The sequence below is a fragment of the Oncorhynchus gorbuscha genome, linkage group LG03, assembly GCF_021184085.1.
Source record: "Oncorhynchus gorbuscha isolate QuinsamMale2020 ecotype Even-year linkage group LG03, OgorEven_v1.0, whole genome shotgun sequence".
In the NCBI taxonomy this organism is placed as follows: domain Eukaryota; kingdom Metazoa; phylum Chordata; class Actinopteri; order Salmoniformes; family Salmonidae; genus Oncorhynchus; species Oncorhynchus gorbuscha.
The window spans coordinates 45139413-45155408 of NC_060175.1; the positions used below are offsets into that span (position 1 = coordinate 45139413).

The window sequence follows — 15996 nt, forward strand, 5'->3', positions numbered from 1 at the left end:
AAAATGACTGGCAGACAACCTATCAAATTACAGTGTCTGATTAAAGCCAACACTGCTACCACAGATTTCTCTCCATCTCTTGCTGTTGAAAGACAAGGTCACACAAATCACTTCTGATGCTCATATCATGTAGCTGTTATTTGAATGCGTTCACTCTGGATAAGAGTATCTAAGTGAAATGTAGTGTCCATGTTTAACTAGCTGCTGTGTTCCCTTACCACCGTAGCCGGTCTTCCGTCGCACGGTGAGGTTGACGTGGCCCTGCTTGGCGGCCTGCTGCATCAGCTGTACCACCAGCTGGTGAGACTTCCCCACCACCGCCGTGCCGTCCACACAGATGAGCTCATCCCCCGAACGCAGGCGCCCGTCCTCATCCGCTGCCCCGTACTTCACTATGTGCCCTATGTAGATCTGGGGAGAGGGGGAGGAGAGGGAGATGAGAGGAGGAGAGGGTAGGAGAGGGGGAGGAGAGGGTAGGATAGGGGGAGGAGAGGAGAGGGTAGGAGAGGGGGAGGAGAGGAGAGGGTAGGAGAGGGGAGTAGAGGGGAGGAGAGGGTAGGAGAGGGTAGGAGAGGGGGAGGAGAGGGGGAGGAGAGGAGAGGGTAGAAGAGGGGAGGAGAGGAGAGGGTAGAAGAGGGGGAGGAGAGGAGAGGGGTAGGAGAGGGGGAGGGGGAGGAGAGGGGGAGGGGTAGGAGAGGGGTAGGAGAGGGGGAGGAGAGGAGAGGGGGAGGAGAGGGGGAGGAGAGGGTAGGAGAGGGGGAGGAGAGGGTAGGAGAGGGGGAGGAGAGGGGGAGGAGAGGGTAGGAGAGGAAAAGAGGTGGTGGGAGGAGGGGAGAAAATGAAAGAAAAGGAGAGGACATAAGAGGTTGTTGATCAATCAACAGCACGCCGTGACAGAACATCAGCATGAGATATTAAAGTTTGTTGAAGAATATTCTACCTCTTAGGTAAGATCATTTTAGTACAACACTTTCTGGCAGCACTAACACCCCGGGTCCAGCTAGAAAGCTGGCTAGTACGTCTCCTCTCCTAATTCGCCGCTTGGCTGCACAGCCTGGTCTAAATCTCTTGTGTGTCATTATTTTCCTTCTTCAAAAGCTGTACAGACCAGCTCACAAGAACAAACAACTTGGCCTCTTTAAAAGGGGAATAAAGTGTCGGGGATAGATATTCTTCTCTCTGATTGAGGCTGCAGCAAGGAGATGAAAGAGCAAGTGAAGCAACAGAACCGAGCTGAGACCTCAACCATCACCACACGCAGACCGACACTGCTGCTGTAGTTGATTCATCTGGCTCCAACAGAGGAGTTTACAACCATCAATTAAACAGGAAAATATGGCACACAAAGACGCTAAAAATATACAAAGCTCTATCCTAAATATCTGTCATAATAAACTGAGAAGTCTCATAATAATTGTCCAAGACCAATAACTAGGTACTTAGAATCTGTTGAAAGGTGTATTATTTTTCAACTGAATTTAAAATACCTATTGAGAGAGTATAGATGTACAGTACATTGGGAAAGTGTTCAGAGCACTTCCCTTTTCCACATTTTGTTACGTTACAGCCTTATTCTGAAATGGATTCAATTATTTCCCCCCCTCATCAATCTACTCACAATACTCCATGATGAAAAAGCGAAAACAGGTTTTTAGAAATATTTGCAAAATGATCTATATATTAAAGAAAATAAACTTTACATAATTATTCAGACCCTTTGTTATGAGACTCGAAATTGAGCTCAGGTGCCTCCTGTTTCTATTGGTCATCCTTGAGATGTTTCTACAACTTGATTGGAGTCCACCTGTGTTAAATTCAATTGATTGGACATGATTTGGAAAGGCACACACCTGTCTATATAAGGTCCCACAGCTGACAGTGCATGTCAGAACAAAAGCCAAGCCATGAGGTCGAAGGAATTGTCTGTAGAGCTTTGAGGCACATGTACTAAAGTGTACTAAAAATGTTATTCAGCATTGAAAGTCCCCAAGAACACAGTGGCCTTCCTCCTCCTTAACTTCTTGGATATAGGGGGCGTTCTTTTAATTTATGGATAAAAAAATCGTTCCCGTTTTAAACAAGATATTTTGTCACGAAAAGATGCTCGACTATGCATATAATTGACAGCTTTGGAAAGAAAACACTCTGACGTTTCCAAAACTACAAAGATATTGTCTGTGAGTGCCACAGAACTAATGCTACAGGCGAAACCAAGATTAAATTTCATACAGGAAGTGCCCCAGATTTTGAATGCGCTGTGTTCCAATGTCTCCTTGTATGGGTCACGAATGAGCTTAGACTTTGTCGTTTGTAGGCAAATCATTGGAAGATTGACCTTAAGAGACTACATCTACCAGGTGGCCGCTTGGTGTCCTCCGTTGCAATTATTGCGTAATCTCCAGCTGCGTGTATTTTTTGTTTGCTTCGAGGAGAAACACAGCTGCCATGAATGATTTATCATCGAATAGATATGTGAAAAACACCTTGAGGATTCATTCTAAACAACGTTTGCCATGTTTCTGTCGATATTATGGAGTTAATTTGGTAAAAAGTTTGTCGTTGAAAAGACTGCATTTTCTGATTTTTTTCTTAGCCAAACGTGATGAACAAAACGGAGCGATTTCACCTACAGAAATAATATTTTTGGAAAATGAACATTTGCTATCTAACTGAGAGTCTCCTCATTGAAAACATCCGAAGTTCTTCAAAGGTAAATGATTTTATTTGAATGCTTTTCTTGTTTTTGTGAAAATGTTGCCTGCTGAATGCTAGACTTAATGCTATGCTAGCTATCAATACTCTTACACAAATGCTTGTGAAGCTATGGTTGAAAAGCATATTTTGAAAATCTGAGATGACAGTTTTGTTAACAAAAGGCTAAGCTTGTGAGTGAATATATTTATTTCACTTAATTTGCAATTTCATGAATAGTTAACATTGCGTTATGGTAATAAGCTTGAGGGTATCATTACGTTCCCGGATACGGGATTGCTCGACGCTAGAGGTTAAATGGAAAACAATTGGAACCACCAAGACTCTTCCTAGAGCTGTCCGCCCAGCCAAACTGAGCAATTGGGGGAGAAGGGTCTTGGTCAGGGAGGTGACCGATGGTCACTCTGAAAGAACTTCAGAGTTCCTCTGTGGAGATAGTAGAACCTTCCAGAATGACAACCATCTCTGCAGCACTCCACCAATCAGACCTTTATGGTAGAGTGGCCAGACAGAAGCCACTCCTCAGTATAAGCCACATGACAGCCCGCTTGGAGTTTGCCAAAGGGCACCTAAAGACTCTCAGACCATGAAAAACAAGATTCTCTGGTCTGATGAAACCAAGGTTGCTCTATGACCTGAATGCCAAGCTTCACGTCTGGAGGAAACCAGACATAATCCCTACGGTGAAGCATGGTGGTGGCAGCATTATGTTTTTCAGCATCATGGACTGGGAGTCTAGTTAGGATCAAGGGAAAGATGAACGGAGCAAAGTACAGAGAGATCCTTGATGAAATCCTGCTCCAGAGTGCTCAGAACCTCAGACTGGGGTGAAGGTTCCCCTTCCAACAGGACAATGACCCTAAGCACACAGCCAAGACAATGCAGGAGTGGCTTCGGTACAAGTCTCTGAATGCCCTTGAGTGGCCCAGCCAGAGCCCAGACTTGAACCTGATCGAACATCTCTGGAGACCTGAAAATAGCTGTGCAGCGAAGCTCCCCATCCAACCTAACAGAGCTTGAGAGGAACTGCGGAGAAGAATGGGAGAAGCTCCCCAAATATAGATGAGTCCAAACTTGTAGCGTCATACCTAAGAACTGAGTAAAGGGTCTGAATACTCATGTAAATGTGATATTTCCATTTTTTTATATTTTTTTTATACATCATTTGCAAAAATGTATGAAAACCTGTTTTTGCTTTGTCATTATGGGGTATTGTATGTACACTGATGAGGGGGAAAAAACAATATAATCAATTTTAGAATAAGGCTGTAACGTAACAACATGTGAAAAAAGTAAAGGAGTCTTGAATACTTTCAGAATGCACTGTATGCAGAGCAGTGATGTTAGTGTGTGGTTGAATCCTCCAACTCACCGGCTCTCCTGGCTCGTTCCCTCCCAGGATCCGGAACCCGTAGCCCGTGTCCTTTCTCCACAGGAAGATATCCTGCTCCTGGAAGTCAGGCACTGCAACCAGAGAACTATCCATCAGCATCGATCACTACATCCTGGATCATTACATCACAACCCACACATTGTAACCCCTCCTCCCCCTTTTCCTTTCAGAGGAGAACAGAGGCAGAGGACTGGAGGAGATGGAAGGAGGGAGCTGATGATGTCATTCAATGAGCACATAGCACACCTGCAGTTCCTTCTGAATCAGGCCAGTGGTTCATGCCTCACTCAGCCTCTCTACTCTACTGCACTGTTACGGTAGCCTCTACACCACACCACTGTCTCACTCAGCCTCTCTATACTACTGCACTGTTACGGTAGCCTCTACACCACACCAGTGCCTCACTCAGCCTCTCTACTCTACTGCACTGTTACGGTAGCCTCTACACCACACCACTGTCTCACTCAGCCTCTCTACTCTACTGCACTGTTACGGTAGCCTCTACACCACACCACTGTCTCACTCAGCCTCTCTACTCTACTGCACTGTTACGGTAGCCTCTACACCACACCAGTGCCTCACACTCAGCCTCTCTACTCTACTGCCCTGTTACGGTAGCCTCTACACCACTGTCTCACTCAGCCTCTCTACTATACTGCACTGTTACGGTAGCCTCTACACAACACCACTGCCTCACTCAGCCTCTCTACTCTACTGCACTGTTACGGTAGCCTCTACACCACTGCCTCACTCAGCCTCTCTACTCTACTGCACTGTTACGGTAGCCTCTACACCACTGCCTCACTCAGCCTCTCTACTCTACTGCACTGTTACAGTAGCCTCTACACCACACCACTGCCTCACTCAGCCTCTCTACTGTTACGGTAGCCTCTACACAACACCACTGCCTCACTCAGCCTCTCTACTCTACTCTACTGATACGGTAGCCTCTACACCACACCACTGTCTCACTCAGCCTCTCTACTCTACTGTTACAGTAGCCTCTACACCACACCGCTGCCTCACTCAGCCTCTCTACTCTACTGCACTGTTACGGTAGCCTCTACACCACACCACTGTCTCACTCAGCCTCTCTACTCTTCTGTTACGGTAGCCTCTACACAACACCACTGCCTCACTCAGCCTCTCTACTCTACTGTTACAGTAGCCTCTACACCACACCACTGTCTCACTCAGCCTCTCTACTCTACTGTTACGGTAGCCTCTACACCACACCACTGTCTCACTCAGCCTCTCTACTCTACTCTACTGTTACGGTAGCCTCTACACAACACCACTGCCTCACTCAGCCTCTCTACTCTACTCTACTGTTACAGTAGCCTCTACACCACACCACTGTCTCACTCAGCCTCTCTACTCTACTGTTACAGTAGCCTCTACACCACACCACTGTCTCACTCAGCCTCTCTACTCTACTGTTACAGTAGCCTCTACACCACACCACTGCCTCACTCAGCCTCTCTACTCTACTCTACTGTTACGGTAGCCTCTACACCACACCACTGTCTCACCCAGCCTCTCTACTCTACTGTTACAGTAGCCTCTACACCACACCACTGTCTCACTCAGCCTCTCTACTCTACTGTTACAGTAGCCTCTACACCACACCACTGTCTCACTCAGCCTCTCTACTCTACTGTTACAGTAGCCTCTACACCACACCACTGCCTCACTCAGCCTCTCTACTCTACTGCACTGTTACGGTAGCCTCTACACCACACCACTGTCTCACTCAGCCTCTCTACTCTACTGTTACGGTAGCCTCTACACAACACCACTGCCTCACTCAGCCTCTCTACTCTACTGTTACAGTAGCCTCTACACCACACCACTGTCTCACTCAGCCTCTCTACTCTACTGTTACAGTAGCCTCTACACCACACCACTGTCTCACTCAGCCTCTCTACTCTACTCTACTACGGTAGCCTCTACACCACACCACTGTCTCACTCAGCCTCTCTACTCTACTCTACTGTTACGGTAGCCTCTACACAACACCACTGCCTCACTCAGCCTCTCTACTCTACTCTACTGTTACAGTAGCCTCTACACCACACCACTGTCTCACTCAGCCTCTACACCACACCACTGTCTCACTCAGCCTCTCTACTCTACTGTTACAGTAGCCTCTACACCACACCACTGTCTCACTCAGCCTCTCTACTCTACTGTTACAGTAGCCTCTACACCACACCACTGTCTCACTCAGCCTCTCTACTCTACTGTTACAGTAGCCTCTACACCACACCACTGTCTCACTCAGCCTCTCTACTCTACTGTTACAGTAGCCTCTACACCACTGTCTCACTCAGCCTCTCTACTCTACTGTTACAGTAGCCTATACACCACACCACTGCCTCATTCGGCCTTTTCCTCTATAGCCTGAGGAATGTGTAAATATCTAATAACTTCCCATCAAAAGAAAATGATCTATTCCCAAAATACCTTCAAATCACCATTCAAAGCAAGAGAGGAGAGGGCTGTGAAATTCCCCTAAGTACCTAACTTTATCAAACTTCCATATTTAGGATCTCTTTGAATACTATCCTTTCGGATGTGTTTCAAGACAAAATCCTTCTTCACTTTGTAGGTAGGTGACAGGAAGTCTCTCCCTAGCACTCAGCCAGCTCACCAGTATGCCAGCCTGGTGCTGTATTACTGAGAAGGGCCTCAGCAGTGCTGCTCCTCAGGCTCAGTCAGGAAGCCCCTAGCCGAGGAGATCTGAGCAGGAGGGAAGAGGAAGAGGGTGGCAGTACTGGAGCTAGCTGTCAGGGAGGCACCAAGCTGCTACATAGCGGTGCACTGCAGCGACTGACAGCTCATGGGTCACGTAGCACTGGAGGTGGGCAGACCACCGAAAAACACTGTTCCAAGCAACAGCCTGAAGCTGTCTGTGTGTGTGTCCATGCGTTCAGCCCCCCCATGGGATACAACATGTAACTATACAGACCTCCACAACTAAAGCCGCTAAGAGCCAGCAGGGAGGGAAGGAGAAGGGCTAGAGGCCAGCTTGGCTGAAATCTGTTCCAGAGTCAACAGAAGAGCTCACAGTGTAGAGCTAGCCCTCTTTCTACCACACTGGGACTCAGGGTATGGCCGAGATGGGCATGGCACAGGCTAACCGTCTCAATCTTCTCGTTCACAAGGGCCCCAGCTAGGCACTTGGCAGCTTATCAGATCAATACAGCAGCTCAGCTTCTAAACCACTGGCTAGGAACAGATCCATACTAAACAAAGATTATTCAATCTGCCCAGCTCAGACTGACTCTGGAGAACAAGCAGATTAACTTCCCATCTCCTCTTCCTGATCTGAAGAGAGGCTAGTATCCACTATCCAGCACCACCAAAATGGCATCTGAGCAAACATCAAGCATGGGCAGACTTCGAAACTTATCCAACCTGCATTGCTCAGGTTCGGAAAAGGGTGGTCATCAAATGGTGCGTTTACAGCCTCAGCTCTCCCAGGCTTTGATTTCAGAATCTATCAGGTAAACATGTCATCACACCGGTAATGAAGTCCTATTTCCTCAGGACAGGGATGTACAAGTGCTGAATAAGGCTGAGTTGACTAAACAATCCCCTATTCTTCTTCCTTGTTTCTTTACAATTCTAGAATTGCTCTCCCCTATCCTCTCTCACTTGAGGAGATAGCCAACTTTGTCGGTACCGTACCCAGTTCCTCTCCCTTTAGGGCCTCTAAATAATGAAACCTTGATGAAAGCAGGAGCACCAGAGAAATGATTAGACCTTGAACACTCTGGACTCTCCAATACTCAAGAGGGCGACTGACAGCGGTTGAGAGATATTCCTGTTAATTGGGGAGACTTGCACCCGTTAGCCTCACCAGACTACCAGGGAAATATTGGAGCCGCCACCACCACCGCAAATTATATCCACATTTCTCTGGAGCTGTGTTCTAAAGAGTAGCGTAGAGGTAAACTTGGCACAGTTCGTTCCAGAGAGCACACTATTTACTGATAATAACACCCTTGGTCAAGGTTAAACGGATCAGGAGTGTGATTAGCATCACCAACTCTCCTTAGAGACTGTTGTTATCGCTCTTCCTTCAACTGCCACAATGCCCTTCAAACAGTCCACACCCCTAACCCACCAAGTTAACACCCACTCTAGGTCAATATACAAAAGACAACAGGATACTATTAGGCAATATGTCTTGGGTCACCAGCCCCGGACTGCAATACCAACCCGACAGGACAGAGGGCGCACCCGAGCCAACACCAAAAGTAAATACTTACGCCTACTTTCATACATGCTCCTGGACTGGGCCCAGATCTTGAAGGGGTCCGGTTTCCTCTGGATGGTTCCGTCTGCCTGAGGTTCCTGGGGAGGCAGGCCGGGCAGGGGCTGGGAGGGGGTTGGGGGGGCGGCGCTCTCGCTGAATGGGGTGGCCAGGGATGGGTGCACAGGGGAGTCAGTGTGGGTACTCCGGTGGCTGGACACACTGTGCACAGAACTGTTCTGACTGTCCTTCCTCGCTAACTGCTGCATGAGGAAGAGGGAGAGGGAATAGAAGGAGTAAGACAGGGAGAGAAATGTGGAGGGGGAGAAGGAGGGTCAGAAAGAGAGATATAGCATAAGAAGGAGGGATAGAAAGAGTAGGAGAAAGTAGTAAAGATAAATAAATACGTATTACAGAAGTCAGCCAAAATACATATGTTTTAATCAAGGCCAGTGATGTCAACCAGAAACACATTCTTTAACAATACCCAAGGCATAATCAAGCAGATTTGTTCATGAGATTTATTTTTGGGAAAGTGAAGAATTCAGTCAAATATCCTAACAGAAAAGAAACTGAGCTCGGCTGACTAGAGTATAGTCTATTCCTTTTGTTGAACACAGAGCTGAGTACATTAATGGCAGACCCTATTCCCCCAATGCATGAGGAGACATTCAGAGACATACAGTAACAGTGAGAAGGGTGTTTAACTGAAGAGCGATGTAATATCATTTCAGCAAGCCATGACACCCACAATCTCAGATTGTTCGGAATTTGTTCCTGTCGTTAGAAACAGGTAAGATTGGCATTCCTGAAACATTATTTTGTTGAAATGTCATTTGATTTTGGAGAACTAAGCTAATTGATTGCACCCAAATTGATAGGATTCAGACAATATTCAATAAATAAAGTACCCAACATCCAGTTGGGATCACTGCTGAAAGGTGTGGTTTGGATCACTGCTGAAAGGTGTGGTTTGGATCACTGCTGAAAGGTGTGGTTTGGATCACTGCTGAAAGGTGTGGTTTGGATCACTGCTGAAAGGTGTGGTTTGGATCACTGCTGAAAGCTGTGGTTTGGATCACTGCTGAAAGGTGTGGTTTGGATCACTGTGTGGGTTTGGATCACTGCTGAAAGGTGTGGTTTGGATCACTGCTGAAAGGTGTGGTTTGGATCACTGCTGAAAGGTGTGGTTTGGATCACTGCTGAAAGCTGTGGTTTGGATCACTGCTTCTTCATATTATGTGAATCTGGGGATGTCTTTTTCCCCCCAAAGGTCATTGAAATTGCTTGCATTATTTACCACTAGTAACCGGAAGGTTGCGAGTTCAAACCCCCAAGCTGACAAGGTACAAATCTGTCGTTCTGCCCCTGAACAGGCAGTTAACCCACTGTTCCCAGGCCATCATTGAAAATAAGAATGTGTTCTTCACTGACTTGCCTGGTTAAATAAAGGTAAAATAAAAAAATAAAAAAGTGTGGAAGTAACATATTTGACCACTAGATGCCACTGTTCTTGCTATATCGCAACATTCTTTTATCCATTTTGCTGGGCTCTTCAATGTTTACGAAATAGATCATTTCCTGTGCAACTTTGGGTAGAAAATTCAAGCCAGTCCTCCATGTCTGTGCTTGCTTATTGATGCACTTGTTTTAAATTGTGCAGGGCTCATTTGTAAAAGAGTATTTATTCTTAATAGGACTTCCCTTTCAAAATAAAAGTCAATAAAAAGCCCATTTCAGTTTGTCCTTCTCTTAGCAACCCAACCCAACTCTCCTTGAACAGTCCAATAAGTGGCAGCTCTCAGAGGGCTAACCATATGGTGCAATTCGCATATGAAGACTTTTCCTACAAGCCCAAAACATTGCTGCAGAAATGTTGTAACCATACACAAAGGGGTTGTTTCTTGGGACACAGATTAAGCGTAAAAACAAACTGAATTTGTTCTTACGCAGACTGACTTGCTTCAATTGAGGATTTAAATTGTGAAGGTGACCACACAATGTATTTTCATCATGAGCCAAATCTATAGGTTTTCTACCCAAGTTACCAAAGGAAAACTGAGAAAATAGTGAGGAGGTAAAGTGGGAATGGGGGCATCTAGTGGTCAAAACATGCTACTTTCACACTACTTTATGGTAAACAATGCAAGCGACTTCAATTACACATTTCTCTGTACAGGGCAAGAAATCCATAACCAGATTAACATGGAATACGTTACATAGCATGAAGTAATAATCCAAACATTAAACTGATACTATATTCTGGTTGTCGGGGTGGGATTGGTATGGGGGGTCTGTAGGTGACCCCCCATTAATGTATGTCTTTCACATTGGTAGGAAGAAGTTTGGTCAATATAAGATGGGTGAATATTTAATGAATTTTAATTTAATCCTATAAATTAAAATTGCCAATTTGAGTGCAATCAATTAACCTAATTTCTCAGAGATGTAATTATATTTCAGCAAAAAATAATTAAGTAATGCTAATAGCATCTGTTAGTTATTTACAGAAGAGATTTGAGAACAATCTGAGCTGGTGGGTGTGGAAATCCTTTTATTGTGCTTTTTGAGGTGGAACGACCCGGAAGGGAGAATACATCTAGGAGGGGAAAACACAGAAGCACAAATCCACCCCCCATTCTTTCCACATACAACAGAGAGAGAGCACACAGGCAGCATCTCCCCCAAGAGATCGGCTACAGGGAGAGGGTAACACAGACTGACAGTGGTCCAGTCTCTAGCAATCACATGACTTCTCCATACTCTCTACATTGGGGCCAGAAATAGAAGCTAAGAAGAGCTGGACCACTCTCAGAAATCAACCCTACACTTGGACCACAAGCTTGGAATGCTTTTTCCAAGGCTGGCCTAATTTACTCATCGATTTACCTAGAATGCATTAAGCCAGGAGAACATGGCATAGATAATGAAACAATTATCCATGAGCAGGCCTGCTCTGCCTACCAATGGGTCAACATAATCAACCAGTGCAGCATTATCATCCAGCAAAAACAGTTTCACCCAACACAACATTATTCCGACCCAGCACACACGTCTTTAAAGCTCTCATCAGGACCAAAACACAGCGGGAGTCCTGATAGAGAAAATCCCTCGCTGCTCTGGGATGCTCTACACACCAACCAACATTAGCACTCCACACAGGAGAGTGGAGAGAGGGATGGATGGAGGGAATGGAAGGGAGATGTGGATGCGGGAGGTATAGATATTTTTGGCACTCACCAGCTTTGGGCTCTTCTTTGCAGGAGCCACCCCTGGGAAGCAATATCCAGATCACCACGGAGAGAGAAAAAAAGAAAGAAAGAAAAAAAAAAAGTGTTAACGACACACAATAATATTTCACCTTCCCCACAGATAAAAGATGAAGAACAAAACCCCAGCGTGGAGCAGACGGGGGACTCCAAACAGGGACTCCAGAGGTGGAGCAGCGCTAGCCTGCTCGTCTCTGCTTGAGTTATCTTCTCCCTCTCTTTCTCTGGCTCGTTCCCTCGCATCCACCCTCCCGCGCACCGCGTTAAAGGGGGCAGCGCGATCTATCTGCATTAGCACGGCGGCTGACTGCTGCAGCAGAAGAGGGGCCAACCCCGAGGGCTAACCAAGCGCTCCGCTCGCTAGACCCTGCCTAACCCACTGCCAGAGAGAAAGAAAGAGTGTGTGTGTATATGTGTGTGTGAGAGAGACAGACAGAGGGGTAGAAAGAGCGAGAGAGGGGCAGCTCTGAGCTAACTCTGCTATCGTACCCATGGAGAAGGACTCCAAGATACTGAACATTAAATTGTAGGCAACCGTCAGTTCCCCTCTTACTGAGACCATCTTTCTGCGTCCGTTCAGCACGCCGCTCGGGTGTGGAAGGCTCCAGCATCTAGAGGCAGTCACACCGCTCTTCTCCCGTCTCGAGCTCTAGCGCTGGCTTTTTTCTCCCTCTCCTCTTTTTCACCCTCCCCCTCATCTCTCCATCTCGCTTTTCCCCCTCACCATCCCTCCTCTCCACCCACACGCTAGTAAACATACGTGCACACAGACATGCGCACGCGCTCACTCCGCTCTTTCCATCCCGCTCTCATCAATCGGAGGCAGGCTCTGACAGGCAGGGCCTGCATTAGCATAAATAATATGTTCATACATTAATAGAGTCCCACACTGGCAGGAATATCATTAGAGCCTCCAACATGAACACAAACAGAGAGTAATGAGACTAAAATGAAAACATAGCCTAGATCTGTGTGCACGTGTGTATAATGGTATTCAGCAGCATAAAGAAGAGAACGAGTAAAACATACATGTATTGTATTCAGTGTGTAAGAGCATTTGTACATGCAGACAGGATTTGATGGGGTGAAGTGTCTATCTCTGATCCTGACAAAACAGGGCCAGTTTGTGTGTAAATCCTTTAGGGAGATCTGGGGGATTGAGCTGGATTAGGCAGTTCTTTATGGCTCTTATCCCCTCAACATCTGTATTCAATGGCCACTGTAATGTGGTCCACAGTCCAGCTACCTTAGAGAATGTTCCCCTCTCCATCACTGCTCATCTCAACAAATCTCTTCACTCCCCTAATCCCTCTCTCTTCTCCCCTACCTGCTCCCTTCTACTATAGCGCTCTCCTCTTCTCCCCTACCTGCTCCCTTCCACTATAGCGCTCTCCTCTTCTCCCCTACCTGCTCCCTTCCACTATAGCGCTCTCCTCTTCTCCCCTACCTGCTCCCTTCCACTATAGCGCTCTCCTCTTCTCCCCTACCTGCTCCCTTCCACTATAGCGCTCTCCTCTTCTCCCCTACCTGCTCCCTTCCTCTATCACGCTCTCCTCTTCTTTCAGCAATTGTTATTGTCTTGGCATACCACAGCCACACCCTACTCCACTCACCCTGAACACCATTTGACCATCCCTGCCTCTGTGTGTTTGTGTCAGTCTCTTCTTCACTATCCTGTTTACTACGTGTCTAATCTGCCTCTGCAGTATGTTGCACGACTCCACACTGGCTACTCTGGGTGGCCATTAAACCCTCATATACTCTGCAGCAGAGCAAGCCTCTCCATCTCACCTTCCCTCAACCATCCCCCACTGTACCCACGCTAATCTCTCATCACCTCCCCAAACTTTCCTTCTCATCCTCTCTCAGCCCCTTCTCTTCACTCCTCTCCTGTACTAACCTTCCCTCCACAGCCCTCCTCGCTCTTCTCCTCAAACGAGTCACACTACCATTTATGGTACCACACAGCTCTCTAAAAACACCAGAGGATTGGGAGAAGGGGAACTGTACAGTTCCTCAGAAAGCAGCACTGAGTTTTAACAGACCTTTAGAATCATTATCAAATGTAGAGGCATCTGCCCCTCCCAGGATTCAGACAAAGTGACAGTGCCAGAGACAGGTTAGGGGTGTCCTAAACGTGCTAGCTAGTAGCTACTTCACTTCTCACTCTGCTTCAGGGGTAGGGTGGTGCTGCTGGGCATGTGCAGAGCCCTGGATCCACCGGTGTTCTTATCGATGCAGCTTACAGCATCATCCACCCTCCAGCTTTTAATTACACACAGGGGGACTAGCATGGCTGGTTCTCACACTGATGGACTGCGCAGGAGAGAGAAAACACAGGCTTGAGCCAGCCTTCTTTTCAAACTCAAAACACACTACTGAACATATCTGTCACATGGATTTAGGTGACTGATCAGCAATGGTTGTTTTCATCTGAAAACAGCATACCTTCTATTTATACACTACCGCAATATGTGATTTATTCATTTGCCATTTTTGGTGATGCCATCATGCCACTTCAGTTGAAATCCTCCGCCACTGCCCTCACGTAGGCTGTAGTGGTCACTATGTTGCTCGGTCCACAGAGAGAGGTCAGTCTGAGAGGGCGCTGGCCACAGCGGCTGCTAAACGGAGGCTATTACTGAGGCGATTATGATGTCCGGCGGAGTGGGAGGGGGTCCACGTCTCGGCCCCCCCCTTTCCATCTGGCCTCAGATGGATGGCTTCCGACAGCCCAGCCCATCTGTCACAACGGCGACCGCAACAGGCGCACAGTGGACTGACAGATGGTCTCTTGGCAACGGTTGCCTCGGCAGGCCGGTCCAGAATATTGCACAGTACAGACTGAGCCACATGTCATCAATGTACAAATAGGCTGTCACGGACGTGACTGAGACGACCAATGCAGATGTTTATTTACCCGGGGTAGCGAATGTATAGAAGACGGGATTGAAAGTGACATATGTGCACCCCAGTCCTGTGACATGGAAAAGGTGACCAGGAAAAGGTGCAGGCGTTAGCAACCTCACCTTTGAATCATACACCCGCAGTGACGAGAAAAGCATCCAGGCCTGGAGCGATGCAAGTTGTCCATGTTTTGTCTATGAGAGGCTTATGCAGTGGATTACGATGCTGGGCAGAAATGACAATTGGGAGCAGTTCCCTTTTGTCTGTCCCGTCTCTCTGGGCAGAGAGAACAGGATGAGGGTTGACCCACTCCCTCACTCTAATCTCAGATGTATATACTGTATTCTATTCTACTGTATTTCAGTCAATGCCACGCCGACATTGATCGATCTTTTACTTTTAGCTGTGTGTGTTGTTGTGAATTGTTAGATACTACTCTACTGTTGGAGCTAGGAACACAAGCATTTCACTACACCCACAATAACATCTGCTAAATATGTGTATGTGACCAATACAATTTGATTTGATAGAGGAAAGCCCCACTGCAGAGTGCTGCAGAGTATTGTCATGGAAACAAAGGAATGCCGAGATGGCTGAGATGTATGACCCCCCCCCCCCCCCAGGCATGGAGGTGTGAAGAGAAGGGGGAGGAGGTAGGAGGGGAGGTGGACTCACCTTGTCCTTGTTTCGCCTGTGACTCTGGCTCATACACAATCGAAGCCCGTCGCCCAAAAGTGCAGGGGCAGAATCTGGAGGCCAAGCTGCTGGCACTCTATTCCTCGATCATTGGATCACTATACAATTTCTCTGCAATGCCATTCGTTATCAGCGTTGAACGTGAAGTCAGCAACATGTTGTGCAACGCATGCTTTCAGCCCTTACATGGCGCCGTAAGGCAGCCTAAGATCTTTGTAGATGTTCGGCTTCACCATCATCAAACCATCATCTAACACAGTTTAACAGTCTGAAATGGCTGATCTAATGAGGGAGTCCTGCTCAATGTCTATAACAATGTCATCCTGTCCTTTGTTTTGTTATGTGTTAAGTGTGTAACCTACACAAGTCCAGTAGGCTAGGCCTACTATTTTATGTTCATACATTAAAAAAAAAACATTTATTTAACAGGACCACATTGGAAATTTGTGTCATCCTCTAGGATTTTATATGCGTTATCACATGTGGTTGTATTGCGTTTTAAATGGGCAAATAAAGCTACACTATACAGTATATAAAAATGTATGTGGACACCCCTTCAAATGAATTGATTTGGCTATTTCAGCCACACCCGTTAATGACAGGTGTATAAAATTGAGCAGACAGCCATGCAATCTCCATAGACAAACATCGGCAGTAGAATGGCCTTACTGAAGAGCTCAGACACTTTCAACGTGGCACCGTCATAGGACCTTTCCAAAAAGTCAGTTTGTCTGCCCTGCTAGAGCTGCCCCGGTCAA

At 46.7% G+C, this 15996-nt stretch overlaps 1 protein-coding gene across 1 annotated transcript in view; it reads right to left on the reverse strand.

Annotated features, from left to right (window-relative positions):
• magi1b (membrane associated guanylate kinase, WW and PDZ domain containing 1b) overlaps nucleotides 1–15996 on the reverse strand; it is a 216373-nt gene that overhangs the window by 10345 nt on the left and 190032 nt on the right. The window contains 4 exon segments of the mRNA XM_046342648.1: nucleotides 219–411; nucleotides 4085–4176; nucleotides 8383–8629; nucleotides 11607–11638. Of these exon segments, the coding sequence (XP_046198604.1) occupies nucleotides 219–411; nucleotides 4085–4176; nucleotides 8383–8629; nucleotides 11607–11638 (564 nt within the window).